The following is a 23,216-nucleotide window of genomic DNA, read 5'->3' as shown; positions in this document are numbered from 1 at the left end:
TCAAAGTTTTACAGTCACAGAGCTAAGTTTACCACGACCAGAGACGCACTACCACGACTGTCTGGGAGTCACTGCCAGTTCCTCTGCCTGCCTGCCTGACCTGACCCTTGTTTTTGGCCGACATTTCACATAAATTCACTTATTTTGATATTTTTTCGGAAGGTTTTTTGGGAAAAGGACAAGCCATCACCATGCAGTCCTGTGCCAGGTGTGGGTTTGTGGTCTACCCAGCTGAGAAGATCAACTGCATTGACCAGGTAACACACAGAACAATTATTCGTTTCTAGTGTTTTTTTTAGAGCATTAAATCTTAAAAAACAATTTCAAAATACTTACGTATGTACTTCAGTATTAACATCAATGTATGGTACACACTTTTAAGAGACCTGAGGCAATGGATTTTATATTTTTTCGATCAGCAGCACATATTTGTCACCTGAATATGGCAATATTTAGGTTATTCCAAGGATTTCTTTGCGTCAAATACAACATATGGCTCATTGTGCAAACAGTTATTGTAATAAAATACAGCATCTGTTAATAAATTACAGTTTAAAAACACAAAAGATGTATATACAATTACAAACATCTTAATGTAAAGTTTTTAATGTGCTATGGATCGAAACATATGTTAAAATGTGTGACAATGGATTCTGATTATCTGTAGCATGGAAAACATCCATGAAAATATAATTGTTTTTAAACTTGTGAGATGAAAAGCAGGAGGTATAAAGTCCAACACTACATGAAAGCTATATTTAAGAACAAGTCTGCGAGTCCAGTTGGAAGATCATGCTGTGATTGCTGCTATTATTTTAGGCCTTGTTCAAATAAAGCTGTCTTATTAATACGACGTTATCAAAAATAACCCGTCCAAGTTTTTAACTTGTTCTGTCTCCACATGATAAATTAGATTGAAATCCAAATTTAAAAATAAGACCCTCAAAAATGATGTGATTTTTCTTTTCCTCTGTCAGAACTGGCATAAAGCGTGTTTTCACTGTGACGTCTGTAAGATGATGCTCACCGCCAATAACTTTGTCAGCCACAAGAAGAGGCCATACTGCTCTGTGTAAGTACTAAACTGGTTATATAACTTTTTATTTGAGCATAATCCCAAAAATGTATCAAATAAATCTATCTTGAGAGCCCATTTTGGTGTGAAAATAGATTCCTGTTTCCATTTGTCTCCATGAACTCAAAATTGGTGATTCAAATGAAAACTATTTTGTCATCTCTCATCCCTTCAGACACAATCCCAGGAACAACACATTCACAAGCGTCTATGAGACCCCCGTCAACATCAATGCAAAGAAGCAAAGCAAGGCGAGCAGTGAGGTGAGATGATGTCACATGCAAAAAAACAAACACACAAGCAGCAACATGAGACAAAATAGTTGGCCTTGATCTCAGTCAAGGTGCATTGTTGACGGGCTGACGTAAGTTTGCTGTCTCTGTTGTGAGTGAAATGACCATTTATCATAGGTTAGTCATGAGATAGCTATTCACAGTGGTCATTGTGTTGGTTAAGGGACTGATGCATGCGTTACAACTGCATTTAAATAGAACTAAATGTGTTAATAGTGTACTAGTACTATTCTTATTTGGGGCACATTGTTTTAAAATCCTCCAAAAAGTCGGAAACGGACAATTCTTGCTTTTCAATTCATCACACGAAACTACAGATGTCCTCACAGACGACCGGCATCTATTCACCTGCAAAAACACTTGCAACATGAAAGCTTAAGATCTGACTCAAAGCAGACTCATTACGGTCTCATTCCCTCTTTACGGGTGGAAGGTAGAGAGGTGGACGGCTCTGAGTCCATGGTGACGGCAGCGGTGTGGAATGGAGAGTGCGGCTCAGGTTATTTCTGTTCCTGTGACAGAGGCGAGACAACCCCCTCTCTGCTTAGCACGCTTTATGCTTTGGGGGGCTAAAATTATACGTCAAGAAAAACAGCCACACATCCCTTCCTCTTCTCTGCCCTGCCACCTGTTCCCGTCTGTCTGTGCCTGTCTGTGTCCAGGAGTTCATGCAATGCTCTTATGCTTATATTAGCAGTGTGCTAACAAGCTCATCAGCTACTGCTTTATGCTATTACAGATAAAGGACTTAACTTAATATTTCTGAGGGCTGGCTTCATGCTTGACGTGACCCTCAACCACATCCAAAAAACATTTTGCATGTTAACATGCTTGATGATACTTGACATGTTCTAAGTGAGTAAAAAAGTTTACATTGAGTTCTGATTAAAAGTGTATTGTTAGCCCTTTAGCGATGTCCCTCTTATCCCCTGCAGTAAAGCTATTCTAAAATTAGTTTTGAACATTTTTACAGCCTAAAGGATCATTAGCAAGCAGCTCAGAGTTTCATCACTCAGTGCTTCCTTCTGGATCTTTCTTGGCAGGTCCGGCTTCTTGATTGGAACATCTCAGTTATTAATAACAGCACACTATTATTATCCCTTCATCATTAAGCATGTGAGCTCAGGTTGTCTGGTATTGAAGTTGAAAACATAAGAATAGAGTGGTGCGTTGCTCTGTGGATCTGAACTGTAATATCCATGTGGGCTGAAAGTGGAGGCTGTAAACATATGTCTAACGTGTGCGTGTGCAAATGTCTGCTGGCCTTGGCTTAACGCTTGTCGTCTATGTGCACTTGTAGCTGAAGTATCGCGAAGATGGCGAGCGCTTTATGTCAACCTTCCACCAAGACATGAGGACCATGGAGCTGGAGAAGGCTTGCCAAGCCACGCAGATGGCCAGCCAGGTGAGCTCCCGGTAGAGCAACTGGCCATTACACCCAGTGAAAGGGAGTTCCAGCCTTTTTGTTTTGTATATCTTTAATATATAAAGCAAACAATCCCACTTCTTCTCCTAGCAAAGTTATTGTGTGCAGCGATCCCAGATCTTACTTGAAAATAATCAATATTTAGATGCACTTAAATGGGATTTGGACAAGTTGGAAACTGTATGATGTCGAGTAACTTATTTTATTAGGCTGTCGCTGTTGATACATTAAACTTCATCTTCTCTTCTATTTGGTATAAGATCTGATGTTGGTTCAAATGTTTTGTCTGTGTAGACACACATTTATTTGCACTGTAGTAAATTGCCACTTGTTACCATCGCTTCATAGATGGCGGCTGATTTATTAACAAGTTCCAACAGGAATGAAAGATCAATTATTACCTGTCTTGTGAATTGCTGGAAATGATCAAAGTTTGTCCTTCATATCCAAACAGGCCTTTCAGTCTCAGTCTGAGTTCTCACAGCAGCAGACGTGGTACTCAGGCAATGTGAGCAACCAGGAGATAGTTACAATGTCTCAGGCCCAGAAGAGCATCAGCGATGTGAGTACACTTATTTTATAAAACCTAAATATGTTTGTTTTTTGTGTGTGTCTTCAAACAAATGAGGCGGCTCTGTTGCTGGTGTGGATTCTGTAAATGTCTAACAAAATTAAACTCAATTTTGATCAAATGCTGTGATTGATTTTGTGCTTATTTGGCAGATGACGTACTCAGAAGAATATGAGGAGTCGAAAGGGAAAGGCAGCTTCCCTGCCATGATAACACCAGGTTACCAGGCTGCTAAGACAGCCAATACTTTGGCCAGCAGCGTAAGTGAAAACTGCTCCGTACCAAATAGCTCAAATCGAAGCAGTTAGTTTTTTTTGGTGAATATGTGTCTCTGTCAGTGATTGTTGACACTTTATAATGAGCCACATCAAGTTCTTTGTTTTCTTTATTTGCAGCTGGAATATAAAAAAGGACACGAGGAGAGAGTTTCAAAGTACACCACGTTTGTTGACCCCCCGGAGGTTCTTCTGGCCAAGAAACAAGGACAAATTGTTAGCGATGTAAGCTTTACGCCTTTCATGATGACTGAGTGATATCTTAGTGTGTTGTATCTCACTCCAGTATCAGTATTTTACTGTTAACTCAACAACCTGGTGTGTACCTGAATCATTGCTTTCCTTACTTCAGTATGCCTACACAGAAGAGTATGAGCAGCAGAAAGGTAAAGGTAGCTTTCCTGCACATCTTACACCTGGATACATGATGTCAAAGAAGGCTGGTGAGCAGGCCAGTGATGTAAGTAGCCAATATAAAAAATGTACACATATGCACACAAACACCGCTGCAGAGCCCCTTATCGTCGGTTAGTAACAGATTTCATGCCCTACCAGATAAAGTATCGTCAGATGTATGAACAGGAGATGAGGGGTAAAGCCAGCTCTGAGGCAGCCTTAGCTGAAGCTGTTCACGCCAGAGAAAATGCAGAGAACTTTAGCCAGGTAAGGAATTTACTCTGTTTTATTCACATGTTTTAATGCTAGAGCGTTTTGCAAACCCGTATAGGATGCCCCATTATCATAAGTTTAAAATTCTTTATTTAGTTTTGTTGCCTTTAACTAATAATGTTCAGTGAATTATGGAACATGTGATGTAGGGTGAGACAACAGAGGTCTCTTGTCAGATCAAAAAGTGTAATTTAGAGGATATATGGTGTGTATGTTAGAGCTCTAGGACATCTTGAAACATGTTTTTATTTTTAAGGCTTTAAAGGCCCACAATGGTGTGCCTGTATGATATCATTTCAACACACCAAAAACGTTTAGAAAATAGTTTACAGAGCTGTATGAATTATTTTGAATACTTCCCCTGGTTTTTTTGGAATTACAAATGCGTTATCCTCCGTCTGCAGATTGCCTATACTGAGCAGTATGAGCAGCAACGAGGCAAAGGAAGTTTCCCCGCCATGATCACTCCTGGTTATCATCTTGCAAAGAAAGCTCAGGAAAATGCTAGCAATGTGAGTATCAACATTCATTTCCAAAAATGTTTTAATGCAGTGCTTATGTGCCACTGTAAAAAAAACATATTGTAGATAAATATACATTAGGAGCCTCTAAAGTAGTTGGAAGGTTGGTCTGTATTAGATAGGCAGCCTGTATGAATCGTGTTACCATGTGAAATGGTTGTAACTACTGTCAAAACATAACAGAGTGCAGCATGTAAGAGCTTCATCCATCAACTGGCCTTGTCATCATGGGTAGAATAAATGAGGGACCACAATGACAAACTCTCTCCATGTTGTCATTTTTTAAAACTCTCCACACAGACTAAATTAGACTCCGCGTGTGTGCATGTGTGTGCATGTGTGTGCATCGCTAATCTCCTGATCCTACAACAACACTGCATGTCGTCTTCCAATAATGCATTCAATCATCTTTCGTCCCTTTGCAGCTAAAATACAAGAAGGACTTGAGCAAGATGAAGGGCACCTCACACTTCCACAGCCTGACGTCCGAAGACAACCTGGCTCTAATGAACGCCCGGAAGATCAACAAGATTGTCAGCGAGGTGAGCGACTGTCATGCTCTCGAGGCAAAGAGCAGACCTTCATTCAGTACATTTGCCTTTTATCTTATTTCTAGCTTTATGACAGAGCATTTCCACGTAAAGTTGCTGCTCGGTGTGCATCTGTGTGTGTGTGTGTGTGTGTTTAAGAGCTTGAAATATTGGTAGATACTGTGTCAGTCTCCAGCAGACATGAAGACCCTCTACTTAAGTTTACGGCATCTCTGACATGCCTGTCCGGTGTGGTTACAGCTTACCTCCAAGGCCACGGGACATCCCGTCATACTAATATTACCTCACACAGGAAAACAGTGCCCGTGCATATGTGTACTATTCCAAGCGTTGGGATTACGACATAAAAATGGCACAATTGTTTTTGCTTGTCTGTGAACAATGTTTGAACGAATGCTTGAAGGTGACAAAATTCTCCCCTTGTGGTATTTTAGAGGTAAAGCTGACAAGTTAAATGGTGCCACGCTGTCATTTTTATGATATTAGGAGTTTAAAGGTTTAGAGGTATTAGGATTAAAGGTTTGTCTCAGTGACTCTTGAGTAATGATGAAGTGTCAGTGATGGCTGATTAACAGCAGGCACTTTATATTTAGCACATAACAAAGTGATGAAGAACAACAACAAGGACAATGTTGAAATGAGAAATGTTACAAAGCAGCTGCGGTTATTTTTCAGGTGGAGTATAAGAAGGACTTGGAGAACACCAAAGGTCACAGCATCAACTTCTGTGAGACACCACAGTTTCAAAATGTTGCTAAAATCGCCAAGTTCACAAGTGATGTAAGTATGACAATCAACATCATTTATGTGTAATAATATTGTTGTTTTCATGAATTTATAAGTAGGCCTAACCTTAAAAAATGTCACCTTTCTATAATTGTCATAAGGGCAAATACGTGGATATTATGGTTGTATTACACAATCCTGTTTACTGATTTATTTCTAATATTTCTATATGTTTAAGAACAAATACAAAGAGAAGTACAAGAGCGACATGAAGGGCCACTATGAAGACTCAGGAATCGATAAGAGAACCATGCATGCCATGAAAGCCAGGAAATTGGCTAGTGATGTAAGTCTTGTTTTTCCTGGACTTATGCAAGTTTAATGTATATATTTATGCAAAAGATGAGTGTGCCAAATCAGGTCTGTATTCAAGGGCGTTCAAGACATCAGTATTATATTTATTATATAATCTATGGGCAGAGTTTAACTTAAAATACATGTAATAACTGCTGTGCCAGTAATAGCACTAACCTAGTCTTCTTGTAAATTCCAGATTTCTTACAAACAAGGCGGTGAGCAGGAGCCGGGTGAATACAACTACCCAGCCACCCTCACGCCAGGATACCAAAGCCAAAGAAAACTGGACCCACTGAAAGACGTGAGTTTTCCCAAATCAGATCTTACAGTCGATATGTAGCTTAGAGTAATATTTGCATAAAAATAACACAAAAAACCCCATTACAACTGTAAAAAAAGTATTTTTCTCAGACATGTGGACCATCTTATGTGACTCAATAATTAATGAAAATTGTTTCTTTTATGACTGCAGAAGAACTACAGGCAACACATCGACCAGGTCAAGTACAGTCAAGCAACAGACACACCTGAGATTATTTTAGCGAGGAAAAATAGTCAGCTTGTCAGCAATGTAAGTAAACTGCATAACAACATGCACTATCAACTTCATCAGCTCTGTTCAGCTGCACACTGAGCGCTGAGCTGACTGTGGAGTTTAAATGTGTTATCCATGTGTCTTTTAGCTAAATTACAAAAAAGGCTATGAAAAGACCAAACATCAGTACACACTGTCCCATGACCTTCCCCAAATCAAAACAGCCAAAGCCAATGCTGCCTTGTGCAGTGAGGTAAGTTAACACACTTATTCACAAAGTTAGAGTATTAATGCACACGTCCCAGTTCATTCACATGGTTACAGAACATCTATGGTCATTTGAATCATTTGAATTTATCACTCCAGATTAAATATAAGGAGGAGTGGGAGAAAAACAAGTCTAAAGCCTGCGACATCGGCGTGGACGACCTGAGTGTCAAAGCAGCTAAGGCGTCCCGTGACCTCGCCAGTAATGTAAGCAAACACGCGCTCTTCACAGCTGTAAGGCCACATAATCTTATGAGACAGGGCTAATGTCTGAGCAAAAACACAAGTGGGTTGGATCAAATGTAATAGCTGGCAAATTAAATGAAATTAGACGTGCATGTGTTTCAGATTAAATACAAAGAGACCTACATGAAGAACAAGGAAAAGGCAGTGGGGTTCAACATGAGCGACTCCAAGACTCTGCACTCTCTTCAAGTGTCCAAGATAAACAATGATGTAAGCAGAAGTCATTTTGATCAGTAATTACAGGCATTAAAATGCATTTTCTCACACACATATAATGCTCAAAATGTACCTTTTTGTTTTACACCACTTCAGATTGCATACAGGAAGGGTTCCAAGGAGAGCCAGGCCCAGTACAGCCTTCCTCTGGACATGATCAACCTGAGCCACGCCAAAAAGTCTCAGGCCCTCGCCAGCGACCTGGATTATCGCACAAAGCTGCACGACTACACCGCCATGCCGGATGACATCAAGATCCAGCAGGCCAAAAAGGCTTATTCCCTGCAAAGCGAGGTAAGACACAGGAGGAAAGGATGCGTCCTCGTCCGTTATTCAAAATGTAAATGCTACACAAACACATTTCCCCTGATTAATGACACTTTCTGTTGCTCCACAGCACCAGTATCGCTCAGATCTGAGCTGGATGAAAGGAGTGGGCTGGGAGACTCAAGGATGTTTGAACATTGCCCAGGCCAAGAAGGCTGGAGATATGCTTAGTGATGTCAGTACATTTATGTTTCCGTTCATTAATTCACTACATTAGACACACTGTTGATCTAATATACTTCCTGCTCTTGTTCTCACAGACTAAATACCGTCAGAAGGCAGACAGCATCAGGTTCACACAGGTGGCGGACAATATATCCATGGAACACGCCAAGAAGAGCCAGGAACTGCAGAGCCACGTAAGGTCTTCACTTTAAAGCTGTAATCACGTACATTTTATTGTGTTGCTCTCTCATTTTATACGTCTATGTGTTTTTCAGCTGGCGTACAAAGCAGACACAGAGCAGATGATACACAAGTACACCATGACAAAAGATGAGCCCCTCTTCAGACAAGCAAAGTCTAACGCTGACCTTCTTAGTGCGGTAAGATCAGTGCATGTCATCACAATGAGCATGATTGATAACACTGGGGGAAGCTTCTGCTCCACCTTTGTCATTTTGTTGACCTGAAATTAAAATCTTTCTTCTGCATTATTTCAAATTGATCCTTGGAAACAAAAGCTTCAAATGTCCGCAAATATATATTTGAAAGGGTAAAAAGTCCCCGCTTTAACGAGTCGGCTCTGAAAGCTAGCCTTCTCATTAAAAGAAAACATTTCCAGCACATTTCTTGTCACTGTGTGAGATGCAATCAGATTAGTAACATGTCTTATCTTTGTAATGTATCACACTTTGCATATCTTCTTCATCCCATGCAGCTCCAGTATATTCATTATTCTGTTGAGTCCAGTATTGGACATCACAGTTGTGTTTTTTTAGATATATTAAAGCTTCTGCACACCCATAACTACACAGGTGTTTTCACTTACAATATGTTCCCTAATTCCCGGCATTAACCAGGAACTTAGTCCATTAATAAGAAATGAACAAACTTAGGTTTATATTGAATATCAACCAAATCCTAACTGAAGTCTGATTGGCATTAGACCCACACAACCTTTTCTTTCTGGATGAAGGCAAAGTAATAAAGATTTCTGCTTGTGTTTTCTTTTTGCAGAAAGTGTACAAGAGCAACTGGGAGAAGCAGAGGGAAAAGGGCTTCGAGCTGCGCTTGGACTCTCTCTCTATTCTCACCGCTAAAGCCAAAAGAGACCTGGCCAGTGATGTAAGTCTGCATCATAATGTATAATACGATTTAACTTGAATATTTTACTGGCTTTTTGGTTTAAAAAAAAACAAAACACTAATATCTTGTCTGCTTGCAGGTCAAATACAAGGAGAAGTATGAGAAAAACAAAGGCAAGGTGATTGGCATTAAGTCCGTCAGCGATGACTCTGGGATGGCCCACTCTGCTATGGCCACCAAACTACAGAGTGACCGCCACTACAAGAAGGACTATGAGGACACTAAGACCAAATACAAGTGAGACTCTTGACCTTCATGGAGCCTTTTTAAACCCTCGTCTCCAATCTTGGTTCTTCAGATCCAGATTGTTTTGTGATCAGGGATATTGTTCTCTCTGTTAACTGTAGTTGTATAGTTGGTAAGACAAACAGCTGACACTGCGGTCAATAACCTGCCGTTACATTCATGCCAAGAGTCATTTTGACTTATTTGAAAGGTTACAAGCACACATATGATTTGCTGAGATGACACAGGATTTTACTTTGATAAAGTCCAACGCAAGATGAATTGCTTGAGTGCTTTTCTTTAAATTGGAACGACCCCAAGCATCATTTTGATTTAAAGCGCTTTATTTAAATATATCTCGTCCCCAGCGTTCATCTGGATATGCTGAACATTAACCTGAGCCATGACAAGAAGGCTCAAGGCCTGGCCACCGAGACCAACTACAGGACTTTCCTCCACGATTACACGACTCTGTCGACTGACATGAACGTGGCCTGGGCTAAGAAGGCCTATGATCTACAGAGCGATGTAAGTCTCGTCGCTAGAACAACAACAACTTGTTTAATGTTAAATGATTCATTCACTACAGGACGGTTGTAAAAGTGAAAGCTGTGTGTGTCTGTATTCAGAAACTGTACAGATCAGATCTGAACTGGATGAAGGGCGTCGGCTGGGAGGCTGCAAAGTCTCTGGATGTCCAGCAGGCGAAGAAAGCCGGGGCACTCCTCAGCGAGGTAACCTCAAACCCTATGACCCAGAATGCACTGCTGAAATCAGCTGCAGGTTAAGGGATGACACTGCGTGTAGTATTAATAAAAAGAAATCCTCACTTATTTGGTTAAATGCTAACCCGCAGCAACATTTCCTTAACCTTTATTAATATTTCCCTCATTTCTGGTAATTGTATTGGAAGCCAATCACCACGCAGTGTATGATTAACCACTGTGGTGCTATTTATAACTAGAGAATACAGTATGTAGGTAAATTAGCACAGAGAGCATGAGAAAGTGATAAGGCACATATCTTGGTTTACGGCTTAGGTCAGAATGTATTTAAAGCGCTGCGGACCATTGGTTTTCACTATAAACTGGGTTAAGTACGCGGACTACACCAGGCTCTAACAAGAGACCCGGCTGATTATAGTAACTGAAAGATTCAACTTCACTAATTAGGGCTTTCTTCTTTCCTTGTTATATTTCTCTTTACCAAACTAATTAGGTTTGTGGGTCCACGTTGCCATACCATTGTAATGTTACATCACATGTTTTTAGAAAGGTAGATGAGGGAACACATGGTGCGTTGACATGTGTCAGTTGTGCCAGAAGCTGCCATTAACGGCAGCGTTACAGATGCCTTGGTTCAAACATGGGTTTGGATCACACTGATCTAAATGAAGACAGAATCACAGGCAGTTACCACACAGACTCGGGAGCAGAGTGCAATCAGTGGATGTCTCGATCAATAGTTAACGTTACAGTTAAACTACTGCATGCTTTCAGTATGGAGATGTCATTTACCTGAGAAATCCATGAGTTCATACAACCAATCATCTAGACTCCAATAAAAATCTTCTGTCGGGCTATCGGGGGTGTAGTCGTAATAATAATAAGCTGTGAGGAAAAGAGAGCCATGTACGCATTCATGAAAGACTCAACAAGTCAAATTTTACTTTACTACAAAGTAAAACTAAAAGTGTTTTTTTTTACCATCAATGGCATCTGTGTCTGTGAATCCCTGTAAGGAAATCAACATATATTAATTATTTAAGTTTTGTATCCCTTCCAAAATGCTAATAAATGTTTAGATTCCATGTTTCAGACCAACTGAATTCATCCTATACTTACATGCGGGTCTTGTCCGAGCGCAGTGAGTGCACAGAGCTGTAAGAGCAAAGCTGTTAGGCACACCATGCTGATGTAGACCCCGGCCATGTTTGGACCAGTGTCAGTGTATGGCTTGCTTTCTTTGCTCAGACCGTCCTAAATAATCTCTCACAAACACTCCACCCACAAGTAAATCATTCGTACGCTGCACTGATTTGACAAGAGTCACATGAGATTCAATATTTGTCTTTTTGCCCTGTGACCCTCATTTCTGTCCATGTGCTCCAAATTAAAAGTTAAAAACAAGTCGCTCCCATTAAACATAAACACACATTAAAAGAATGCAAAGTGCTACCAAGAGGAGGACCTGAGTAAAGTTCTCTCCCCAAAACTGTAAATACTTTGTAGTCATTGGGTTTTTAACAAAAATCATTACGGAGTGAGCAGAAGTTTCTGAATCTCTAAGAGAGGATTTCCTTTGCTAAAGCGAGCAGCTGGACTTTTATCACAAAATTGGGTTTATAATTTACATTTTTCTTGCTCAAAATACTATTACTCAGTATTGCAATGTCTGCATTATTGCAAATGATGCCATATCATACTCCTGCATGACTATAATAATAATATGAAAGTGTTTGCTACTATAATTAAAAGACTACACTGGTGCTTTTGTGTATAATAGATAGTATAATAACATTTTAGGAACGATTTTGCTGTTGTAAAAAGTTGCATTATTGTTGCATGGTAAAGCTACGGAAGCCCTGAGAGGCAAAACATTTTTTTTTTGTCTGATCCAAATGAGATCCAGGTGAAAAAAAAAAAGTTTTGGCAGTACAAGCTTTCCAAATTCCTTAAAAAAAAAAAAGTCATCTGTGAATCAGCTAGAGGAAAAAAGTCATCTGTGAAACAGCTAGAGGAAAAAAGTTCAGCCAGGGGAAAAAAAACGATGTTTTTCCCTCGCTTGTGTCTCAGGGCTTCTGTACAAACAGCTGACAGTGTAAATAGATTGGAAAAGTCTTATGTGGCGTCTACTGACGAGACACTTACATCATTTTGTGGTCTGTCATTAATAACCCTAAAACATGACACAGCACTGACACTGATCTTCCACAACAAAGAAAAACATTCTTCCAGACGTCGTGATTTTTTTATTCAAACAGTGATCACTTTACAGTGGGTGCAATAGCATATTCTCAATATACATCATATATAATGTACACAGAGTTAAGTTGGGACCACAGTCTCTCTCTTACCCTGTTCATTAACTTCCATTTACAGGTAAAAGGGGTCATCGCCTGTTTGCACAGTGTCAAAGTGTTTTCAGGTTATGGACAAGGGGAGTGCTTGTAAACCGTGTAGTATATGCCATTCAACATTGTCCTTTGATTGAACTCAAATAGTCCAGATTACACTCCAAACTCTTGTCGATGGCTCCACAGACACTTCAAAACTTGCAACCAGTTAATAACCAACATAAGTGCCTCAAACCTTTTGATTGTTGAACAGTATGGTCTAGATGTAATATTCATTCATCATTCTATTGGTGTAATAAACCACATGCAGAAAAAAAGTCATTAACACAGTGTTTAGGTCAGTCCGTCTGCATAACACTTGATGTTTCTTTTTAAAACCAGCCTGAACCCAAAACATTCACATTTCCATTGCAATCTCCCAATGCGTTAACCTTTAAGACTGTTCTCTAAACATACAATTCATTGTCTTCAGCCACAAAGAATATGGCAAAAGGATCTGGTGCAATTCACAGGTTTTTCACTGGAAACAAGAGGGAGTAGGGTGCAGTTTCCAGTAAGTAAAAATAATATAAAAAAAGTCTATAAATATAGGCATATAATGCTAACTTTAAGGAGCAGAGTCAGCAGCAATAATAAGTCCTTCTCACTATTAAACTCCATGAAAACACAAAAGTAAGTCACCGCGTGTCCAGATGATTGTTTGTCTTTTTGTTCTGTCTGCTCGCAGGGTGAGCCTTCATCAGGTGGAAGTACAGTCTTCAGGATGAAACTTTTTGTTCAGGTATATTCTGATTTGCGGATGTAGTTGGAAGGCACGTAGCCTCGCCGGCCTTCGGCCTCCCCCAGCCACCATTCACTGTTGCCGTTCAGGTCCTCGAACTCCAGTATCCGCAGCCTCTGATTGGCTGAGATGCTCAGTTCATTGGCACAACGGGCATCGAAGGAGTAGAGAGCATAGTAAATCTAAAAAACAAAAAAAAATACTGTTAGTTTGTGTTTTATTCCATTTCAAAAGCAGTAATTAATGAATGTTTTTGGCCCATCTGGTGGCAGTATCAAGGACAGGCCTGCGGCAGACAGCAAAATACAACAGTTACTTTAATCCCTTGAAAATAAATAGCCTACCCTTGTTATGGTATGTTAAATTACATCCTCGCAGTCAAACTACATCTCACCTGATGACCATCTAATTCACTCTCCTCTTCTGCTTCTGCTTCTGCTTCTGGTTCTGGTTCCGGCTCTAAGTACTCATCTATGGAGGGAGCGGTCCTCTTCTGCCCACCATTATCTCCATTTCTCCACTGGTATGAACTGTAGGTTTTGTCTGTGTGTCCATACCGCTGTGAGCGATTGTTTCTGAGTGAAGAATAAGAGTCCGTCTCCGAGAGGTCTGGCGTCTCCCTGCTCGGACCTGCGTCGTACGCGTCTCTGTGATTGCCTGAATGTCGGTGAGAAGGTTCGGTGTCCCTGCGCTTCGAGGGATTTCTCGGGGAGGAGTTTATGGAGTTGCTCTGACTGGCGGGGTCGAGGCCGGGCGCATCTCTGGGGTGACTCCTACGAGACGAAGCGGAGTCCAGCGAAGGGTGCGGCGACGAATGGCTTGGGGGCTGCGATGTGGAAAAGCTGACTGTGGCCGTTTCCTGGTTAAAGGTCAGCGTGCTGTTGCTGTTTTGCCGGGAGAAAACGGGGGAGGAGCCGCCGTAGCCCGACTCATTAGACGACTGGCTCTCGATGGACACGTCCGACTGGCTCCTGCGCGGGTTGTAGGGTTTGAGGAAGGAGCTGTACACAAAACCCTTGCCGACTGTGAAACAAGAAAAATAAATAGACGTTATTGCTGCGCCGTCAAAATACGTGGTCGTTTGCTTTAACATTCTTTCAATCAGGACTTAAATAACTCACCTCCAGTATCAATTAGCCAGCGGTTATTGCTACCCATGGGGTCCTGCTGCTTAATTACACCCACGAGGTCTCCCTCTAGTATAGAGACGTCCAGATCCTGGGCTGCGTTGACGTTTCTCTCTGCCTGGAAAAGCTTCTCAGGACCATAACGTACCAGAAGTCCTGCACGGTGCTCATCTGTCTGCATGATGTGGTTGGGCTGGAAGCAAACAAAGGCGAGACTCACAGTTAGATCATGAACTCCTCGTGCATTATGTGTGTGTGTGTGTGTGTGTGTGTGTGTGTCTGTCACAAATGCGATGAGAGTTCCACTCACAGGTCCCTGCAGTTGCTTCCGAGAGATCTGCCTCTCCATGGTCTTCTTCTCGAAGGTCTTTTTTGTGGAGGTGGCTGGAGGAAGGTTCTCGGGGCAGAAGCTAAAGCTCTGCAGAAGTTGGAGAACTCGACCGTACTCGTCTTGGAACTTAGAGATCAGGTTTCCCTCCGTGCCAGCTTTGTTAGAAAACTGGAGACAAAGGTGAAGACAAAGGTCGGCGTTAATAATGACTTCAGCTACGTTGGGAATGGATTAGTAATAAATATTCCACTTTCTTCAACACCCTCGTAAAGAAAGACACTCACAGCCTGAAGGAGGGGCTTCAGTTCTCCCAGTGTCGTCTTCATGAAGTCCTTTTGGGATTGAGCGAAAGCCCTCACACAGCCAGTAAACAGGTTCTCCGCTGCCCCGTGGAACTTGGGGAGCTCGTCCAGAAGTTGGGCGTTGAGCGCTTCGTAGTTGTTGCGCGCCGCCTGCAGCTCATCCTGGACACGGCGGTCCTTGAGGCGGTCGGCGCGCTCCTTGCAGTTGTCGTAGTCCAGCAGCTTGTCGAATCGCTTCTGGATGAGTTTGTGCGGACCGGCGAACATGAGGAGGAGCTGGGTGAGCGGGTTGATGACTAAGGCCTCTGTGCGCTCCTTCTGCTCAGGGAATGAGGGGAGAGGATCGATAGATATCATTAGAGCTGATTCCCACCGCACTTATTACAGGTGTGTGTGTGTGTGTAAACAAGAGGAAGAGGACTTACAAACTGTGTGAACTGTTTGTCGCTGATGCAGCGGTGAGCCCTCTGGAAGCGCTCCGGGTCGAGAACACTGCGCTCTGTGTAGATGTCACAGAAGCTGATGGCTGCCAAGACCTTTACAGATGCCGATTCCTAAAGAGAGGTGTTTTATTACAATCCATGCAAACTCAAAAAAACATGATACTACAAAATATGTATAGATGCACTCAGTGTGCAAACATCTTACATTTCTCCTGCTAAATTTGTATTATTATTCTTTTCTCATGAACATGATTTTAAAAATATTTTACACGTACACGAGAAAATTAAATGAAATCTTTGTGAAGTGTGAGCTATATCAGTAAAAATCAAGAATTATTAAATGTATATTTCCATTACAGACACTGGAAATATGCACGGGTCTTTGTTAACATGCTCTTTATGTTTGAATATACATTAATGGCTAAATATTTAAATCGAGAACTTAATTAGATCACATTACATTTAGATTTTGGAAACGCTTTTCGATGCAATAACAAATGGCACATTAAGTATTTCTAAGTGTTGGAGTTTTTGTATGCAACAGTGGTAACATGCTTCTACCCTTATATGTTGCAGGTACAAGGAAATGTCCCTGATGAAAGACTTGATGAGTCTTTCCTGCAGCCTGAACTTCTTCTCGGCCTCATCAAACGCTTCATCTTTAATCTGTGAAAGAAGACGGAAGACAAAAGATCAGAAGCTGCACGTCTTCATCCACAACAGTCTTCCCTCCACTTAGGGTAGGAAACATTAAGAGCACTGAAGTACCTGGGGGGATATCCCTGTGAGGTGTTTGAGGTGGCTGCTGACTCGGTTGGATTTCTTGATAATGGAGTGCATGCTCAGCTTGGAGATCTTGTCGATGAACGTGTCCTCGTCTCCTTTCCTGTACTTCACCACTGTGGGCAGCAGAGGGGAAACAGCTCAGACTTCCCCAAATACAGACAAACCAGCCGGCTTTAAGGGATTTAAAAAACATTTTCTTTTTTTACCAAGGTCCTTCCTGCGCTTGTACTCGTTGATGTTCACGTTGATCTCTTTGATGGCCTGCAGAGCCTGAGTCAGCTGGGGCCGGTCGTGGTGGCTCTCTGGTGTGGCCCCCAGCAGCTCCATCAGCAGCAGCGGGTAGCGCATCACCCGCTGCACCGGCTTGATTAGGAAAGAGCCGAGGTTGATGTAATTTGTTTTCCCCCTGAAAAAGTGACGGAGACAGCAGAGAGGCTTTGGTTGAAAGGGAAACATTTGAATATGTGAGGAGACTCTCACATCCAGCCACTATCACAGTCACAGCTACTGGATTACGTTCCCGTGGTGTTATACATGTCTCTGTATCATGTGGATTGCATGATGCAATGATATGTAAAGCATCATCACATATTCATGTATTCTGATGATGATCACACAGTTTTTGGGAAACAGAAAAGAACAGGGAAGGCACAATAAATACATATATATATATTGATTTGCTTAGTTTTAATGCAATCTGCAGGACAAAGTCATTTAGCAACCAGTTCAATTGCATAGTAAGGTTGTTTACACACAATCTGATTTGATGTCTGCATGGAAGCCAAAGATGGTTCCTCGCTATTGACAAAATAAGGATAACAAAATGTGTTTTGCCAATTTAACACACAATTTTCACTTGTCAATGTCAATGGAGGTGGATTTTTTTCCTCAATTCTCCATAAAGAGAACTTATTGATTTCATTTCATATAACTGGTGTTTCATTTTAAATCATATTAACGACACCAGTCACTGTAAACCGCTGCTGCTGCTTTAGTCCAGAAGATGGTATTAGATGCATTTCCCAAGATCAACAATTATTTCTCTTCTCTTTTGTTTGTCCACAGAAGAGAAGGAATATTTACAGCAATAGTATACAGTATTCACATGCTCATGCACAAACAACACAATATGAGTTCATCTCAGTCCAGGGAAGGAAATTGAAATGGCACCACAGATGTTTTAGAGTCACACGAACACACGAACACACACGAGCACAGAGGTCATTTCCAGGGGGGTTAGTGAGCAAAAGACATGCGGTCAAGATGATTCTCATGCTGGACAATCATGACATCACTCATTAAGGAGACTTACCACTCGCGATATATGGCCCTGTTGAAGGGAAGGTCGGAAAGAGATGGGAAAATGACAAAGACAGGATTTATAAAGCTATGATCTGATGATAACTTTCATGAATGTTGTTTTTTTTACAATTCTTAAATTCTGCAGAACTCAAAAAGGAAGTATTTGCTTATTCAGAGACTAAACTCAAGGTCAATAAAACAGTAAAGCCAGCTGCACCCGCGGTTGTTATGCTTTTGTTTTTTTTGAATTCTCTCTTAAAGCTGGACAGAGCCCCAGTGTGGCAGTAAAACTGAACCATTGCTAGTGGGCGGTAGAACATGTGACCTTTTAAAAGCAGACGCACACACACACACTTTAGAAAAGACTGTTATTTACCGGACAAGGCTAGGAACAGTATGGTGACCGTACAACGCAACAAACAACAGCTGTACGTTGTCCTTCTGTTCATTAAGACTCCTTGGATCCAACCCTCTAAAGCTTCCAGACTAACACAACCTGTGTTTATCTTCAAACACTGATCGATGATTTAATTTTACAGCAGCGTCGAACACAAGTGGGTGAGTCAGTGACGGTGAAACCAGACAGGTGAAACCAGGTAAAGCACATTCTTTAACTGCTCTACGTCACTGAGGAGCAGTCATAGTGCTCCATCTCATAGTAGTGATGTAGCATGCGCACAGTGAAGGTCATCTTTACAGATAAATGACAGATTTTAAGTGTACATATGTTTCAGACTGTTCTGTTTGAAGACTTACTGCGACTGCACTCCTCTATCGTAACTTGCGTCGAAGTTCAAAGTCTGATAAAGAAACGCCGTCATAAATGAATTCCAATGCGAGTATCAGCTGACAGGAAACCTTACTGTAGCCGCAGACTCCATAACAAAACATATACTGTGACGACAGATAATCAGACGACCTTAAATGTATAAAAGACTCATGTAACACACACTTACTGAACAACACAAACAATTAATGATCAACAGTCTTTTACAGTTAATGTTCCACTTCAACTGTTGTTTTGTATTAGTGGTCACTCCTGCTTTGTTTTCATGCTTTTACACACACGGACATGCAAACGTTTGTCAAGTCAAAGCTGAAATCTAAAAATAAGCGAGTGACCTTTTTTTTTGGACATTTTTCCCGCCTCCCAGTGACTCACCTGAGTCTCTCCAGACACTCCAACACGTGACGCTGGATGTTTTCTTCTTTCTCGTAGCTCTCGAGCAGAGAGATGGCATCATCGTGGTTCTGGCAGTAGATTTTGTACACGTCCTCCAGCTCAGCTTTGAAGCCCAGAAATACGTTTCCTGAGAAACATTAAGGTCATGTGTTCATTTAAAATCGGGAAATAGGGAAGGAAGATGGAGGATATGTTTAACTAATATGAGAAATGACACCCAAAAGTTGGATATCTGAACTGTTTGGATGAATAAAAAAAAAAAAAGGTCTGTGATATAATTCAAAATTTGGAGTCAAGGTGACAATTTATGATTGAAACGTGAATAAAGTCCAAAGGTCGCTTGACTGAAACAATTACATTACAGGATATGCATCATTTAAAACTGGATCCTTACCAATAGAGTCCGTGTCCTGCAGTGTTTCGAGCAGGCGCTGCGACAGGTCGATCACGGAGCCGATGTTGCCAAAGAGCCCATCAAAGTCCACATTCTTCACCTTCAGGAAATGCAGATAGTTAATCTGTCCCGTTTACTGATGAAGCACTAGTATCCCTGTTATATTCTACTTATGTAAAACACATGACCAAACTGATGTATATTCATGTATACAGAGAGCTCTATAAGCAGGTTTCTCTACAGTACGTTCTGTGTAAACGTTCATATCTGAAAATATGATCAAAATGTGTCTATTTGTTTAAAGCCGTATTACATTTTTTTCTAATGTTTTCCCTTTGGCCCCTGTTGTCTTTATAAAACTCAAACTGTTTCTGTTGGAGCTGGATGATGTTTCACAGGCATCTCATATCAATCTGTTCAAATAAACCTCAGTGTTCTGTTCAGTAGTGACCGTGACACGTGACACTGTCCTTCTTATTGAAAACAAACGTAGACCAGACGTTCAACCATAGTCTTACTCCACCTCCACAATGTCTACATCTTTTTACCTGCTTCTTCTGCAGGGGCTCGACGATCTCCTCGACACACATCTGCAGGTCTTTGATGTAGTCCTTCTCCGTCTGGAGCAGCTCCTCGATGACCTTTGACCTCTTCTCCAGCATCCTCAGCTCCGGGTCCTCTGTGCCTGTGCCGGCTGCGGGGGTGGAGTCAGAGCTTTGGGTGGAGTCCAGGGGTTTCGGTTGGGACGACAGGAGGGTCATCTCTGAGGAGACAGCAAAGGAGACACGTTTAGATCCATCTAATGAAATCTTACAGCTACTTCTCTACTTCTTCCCACAAATGTATCAATTTCGGCTCATTATTTGCCATAAATACAAAGCTTGTTATAGCAACAAACACAAAGGGCTTCTAAAGATGACAAAAACGTTCCCAGCCAAGGTCTCCATTCATTGTATCCAAACTCACTCCTGCCCATCCGCCCGCCCACCCACCCGGCCCGCCTTTTACTCTTCCTCTTTTCTGACTGGCTTTTGATCAATGTCTCTGCTCTCACTCCCAGAGGGCTGATCTCTTGGGGTGCCTGGGGCTGGAGGGAGAGCCTGGTTCATGCACCACTGCTCTTTATGAATGGACCCATAACTGGAGTGGACTCAGGTTCTTTGTGTGTGGCACAATGGGCTGTGACAGCAACTACAGACGTACAGGCTCTCAGGGGCCGAGCAGACATTAAAGAAGGGGCAGTTAGAGGGGGACTGAGGAAAGAGAGATAACAGTACTGGAGAGCGATGATACATGTTGAACATACTTCTTTCTAAAATAGCTTCAATCTGCCGTCTGTTTCTTTTATTACTCAGCGAGACTTTAGGGCCCGAGGTTAAAGGAGAAGTCCGAGGATATTCTATAATATTCTTATTGTCAACAAATCCCATAAAACAGGAAACCGAGAATGAATTGTTTGTGTATGCAAAGCCTAAGCTTATTCCTTTGTGCCACAGACATCCACTGTCATCCCAAAACTATCAAATAAGCCACACTGTGGGACTCACTGACATGTTCCATTAGCATGAACATAATCACTAGAGAGTCAAATCTGCAGGCTGCAAAACAATTGTATCCTGTTTAAGTCTTTTATGCTAAACACCTACAGTCCAAAGCTGTTCTTCAGCTGTAACAAACGGACCCCTGTGCAATCAATACAAGCAGCCCTGATGATACGTTTAAGTTTTAAGTTAGAGCAACATATTCAGATGTACTGAGAGATTCCCATTAATAAAACAGTGCTGCAGTTGGAGGTTGTGTGTATTTTAGTATAAAGCTCTGTTACATCTCAGTAGGTCAAGATGCAGCATGCTCTGCGTTGTGTTGACGGACGAGGGTGACGTCACCAGCAGACGCTGTCAGAGGCTAATGAAGTTAACTCTGCTTACCCTAATGAACTTCAAAATGCTTGCATGCGATACACACACACACACACACACACATGCGCACACACACACAGTTTTGTTTAAATCACAATAAAAGAAGTTGCATCCTTTTGAGCATTTTGTTCAGTACCTTGAACACGTCTCACAAGCTGAAATATAAGACCTTGCCAAACTTACTTGCAAAGCTTTAAACATTTTGATGCAAATAAAACTATAATATGATGACGCTACTGTGTGTCTGAGCCCCGGGCCACCTGCCTTTTGTCCCCCTCCCACCCTGACCTCATCCCTCTCTCTCTCTCTCTCTATCTTCACGTGACTCGGCTAAATCTCGTCTCGAAGGAGCTTTTCTCACTGCTCGCTCCATATCTGCCTGCAGCATCCGCCACTGCTGCCTCACCAACGCTCCTGCATTTCCCCACTGCTGAGAAAGCAGCTCACTAATGGGTCCTAAAAGTCACACAAGCAGCAACACAATACAACAAGAGACTCAAAACAAAAGACTCCGAATTTAATTGGAATCAATCGGCTCATTCCCACGTTTGATCCTCCACATACACACACACACACACACACAACTACATCGTACGCTCCACTTCCCATGATTAAATAGGCAGCTATTTCCATCATAACAACCTGTGAAAGTGCATGACCAGAATTTGACCCATTTTTATGAATTTCCACTTTTCATTGTGGAGTATTATAAAGAGGACACACACACACACACACACACACACACACACACACACACACACACACACACACACACACACACACACACACACACACACGAGATTGATATCTGACTGTTGAATTTGAAAGAAAAATGCACAATCACAGGTTCCTTTAGGGTTTGGTGTAACATGAAACTATCAGCATGTGGAACCAGATATTCCCGTGTCACACACATAACAATCACTTAGCATTCACTGAATCACACACACCTGTGACCAGATGCAAACAATCAGAGAAATCAAATCCGCGCAAACAACCACCTGCTGCTGGAAACCTCATTATGGTATCAAGCCTGCAAATAACTCATCTAACTTTTCCAATCAGGAAAACTAGGAGGCGTTCTCTGTCTTCACGACAAAGTGATACAACAATTGTTAACCTGTTGAGTATAAAGTCCAAAAACCAATGAGCTGAAATGAGACCAGCTCACGTTCCTCTCAATCAGTCTCATTTCATTCGGCTGTTCTTTCATTACTTTAGCTGTGGTCTGACTCTGAACACCTGTTGACTGCTAATTCACTATCTGCTGTGTGACGACCAATAAGAGCACCTGTTGTACGTGATAGAACGACAACTGCTGCTAAGTAATTATACAAAAAGAAACGTATTGCATTTTCAGTCTGGTCTTAACAAGAAAACATTCAAGCGGTTTTACAGAAGAAGATGTTTCAGCTCAGCAGAGGAATTATTATTATTATTTATTTTAATGTGTCTGGGTGTCTATATCCTCCGTGGGATCAGTATGTGCTGTAGCATTAAAACTTGGGTGTATACAGTATATTTAGGCAAACACACATATATACTGTAGAAACAGGGATCCTGACTCTGCAGGGGGCTCGGGGGTGTCTGTACAGAAAGCGGGCTGTAAATGAGTTGCATTCAAGCGCTGACCTGGTTACACATATTAGAGAGTTGGAAAAAACAAAAACAAAGAGACTTATTTATGCTCTATGAGGTAATATACGGGGGATGGGTTATATGGGCTAATGAAGGCTGAGGAACTGTGCTCCTTTTGATTCCCTGCATTCACTAAATGTTTCCCCGTTCAACCGTAATATGGACAATTCATTAATTATGTTTATTAAATCCGTTAAAGCTGCCTATGAGGCTCTGATGTTAATACATGGACACATGTTGAGAGTTTTCTTAAAGCTGTAATGCAAAGGCATCAACAGGTGTTTTTTTTTTGGTTTTTTTAAACGCAGGTTCATCTGGATACAATTGCAGAGTAAAACCTGGAACA

General features: G+C 41.5%; 2 protein-coding genes across 3 annotated transcripts in view; one reads left to right on the top strand and one right to left on the bottom strand.

The window, feature by feature from the left end:
• Positions 1-26: 26 nt before the first annotated feature.
• nrap (nebulin-related anchoring protein) lies at positions 27-10,751 on the top strand. Of its 2 annotated transcripts, XM_029456420.1 has the most exons (26): positions 27-257; positions 978-1,072; positions 1,251-1,338; positions 2,669-2,773; positions 3,249-3,356; positions 3,518-3,625; positions 3,761-3,865; positions 3,993-4,100; positions 4,196-4,303; positions 4,714-4,821; positions 5,256-5,372; positions 6,057-6,161; positions 6,346-6,453; positions 6,661-6,765; positions 6,937-7,035; positions 7,148-7,252; positions 7,366-7,473; positions 7,615-7,722; positions 7,825-8,022; positions 8,126-8,230; positions 8,316-8,414; positions 8,496-8,600; positions 9,235-9,342; positions 9,443-9,600; positions 9,957-10,116; positions 10,218-10,751. In XM_029456420.1, exons 1-26 carry the CDS (start codon positions 192-194, stop codon positions 10,374-10,376), a joined length of 2,946 nt encoding a protein of 981 aa, XP_029312280.1. In that variant the 5' UTR covers positions 27-191; the 3' UTR covers positions 10,377-10,751. The 2 variants fall into 2 exon arrangements, with proteins under 2 accessions (XP_029312280.1, XP_029312281.1); XM_029456421.1 differs by lacking the exon at positions 2,669-2,773 and having other exon boundaries at positions 10,218-10,750.
• A 1,788-nt stretch (positions 10,752-12,539) lies between these two features.
• Positions 12,540-23,216, bottom strand: part of dnmbp (dynamin binding protein) — a 42,903-nt gene continuing 32,226 nt past the window's right edge. Inside the window, 13 exon segments of the mRNA XM_029456465.1 lie at positions 12,540-13,627; positions 13,840-14,468; positions 14,567-14,765; positions 14,883-15,071; positions 15,188-15,523; positions 15,631-15,759; positions 16,210-16,314; positions 16,417-16,547; positions 16,641-16,840; positions 17,747-17,764; positions 18,899-19,046; positions 19,314-19,413; positions 19,862-20,076. Coding sequence (XP_029312325.1) covers positions 13,442-13,627; positions 13,840-14,468; positions 14,567-14,765; positions 14,883-15,071; positions 15,188-15,523; positions 15,631-15,759; positions 16,210-16,314; positions 16,417-16,547; positions 16,641-16,840; positions 17,747-17,764; positions 18,899-19,046; positions 19,314-19,413; positions 19,862-20,076 — 2,585 coding nt within the window. The 3' untranslated portion in view covers positions 12,540-13,441.

This window comes from Cottoperca gobio, chromosome 19 (genome assembly GCF_900634415.1).
Source record: "Cottoperca gobio chromosome 19, fCotGob3.1, whole genome shotgun sequence".
Lineage (NCBI taxonomy): Eukaryota > Metazoa > Chordata > Actinopteri > Perciformes > Bovichtidae > Cottoperca > Cottoperca gobio.
Note: the sequence above shows the minus strand (reverse complement) of the source record. Positions and strands in the feature narration are given on the sequence as shown.

Coding starts and splice junctions, on each gene's coding strand:
- nrap (XM_029456420.1), top strand. CDS start 192: ATGCAGTCCTGTGCCAGGTGTGGGTTTGTGGTCTACCCAGCTGAGAAG. Junction 5,373..6,056: donor TCAACAAGATTGTCAGCGAG/GTGAGCGACTGT, acceptor GTTATTTTTCAG/GTGGAGTATAAGAAGGACTT. Junction 10,117..10,217: donor CCTATGATCTACAGAGCGAT/GTAAGTCTCGTC, acceptor GTCTGTATTCAG/AAACTGTACAGATCAGATCT.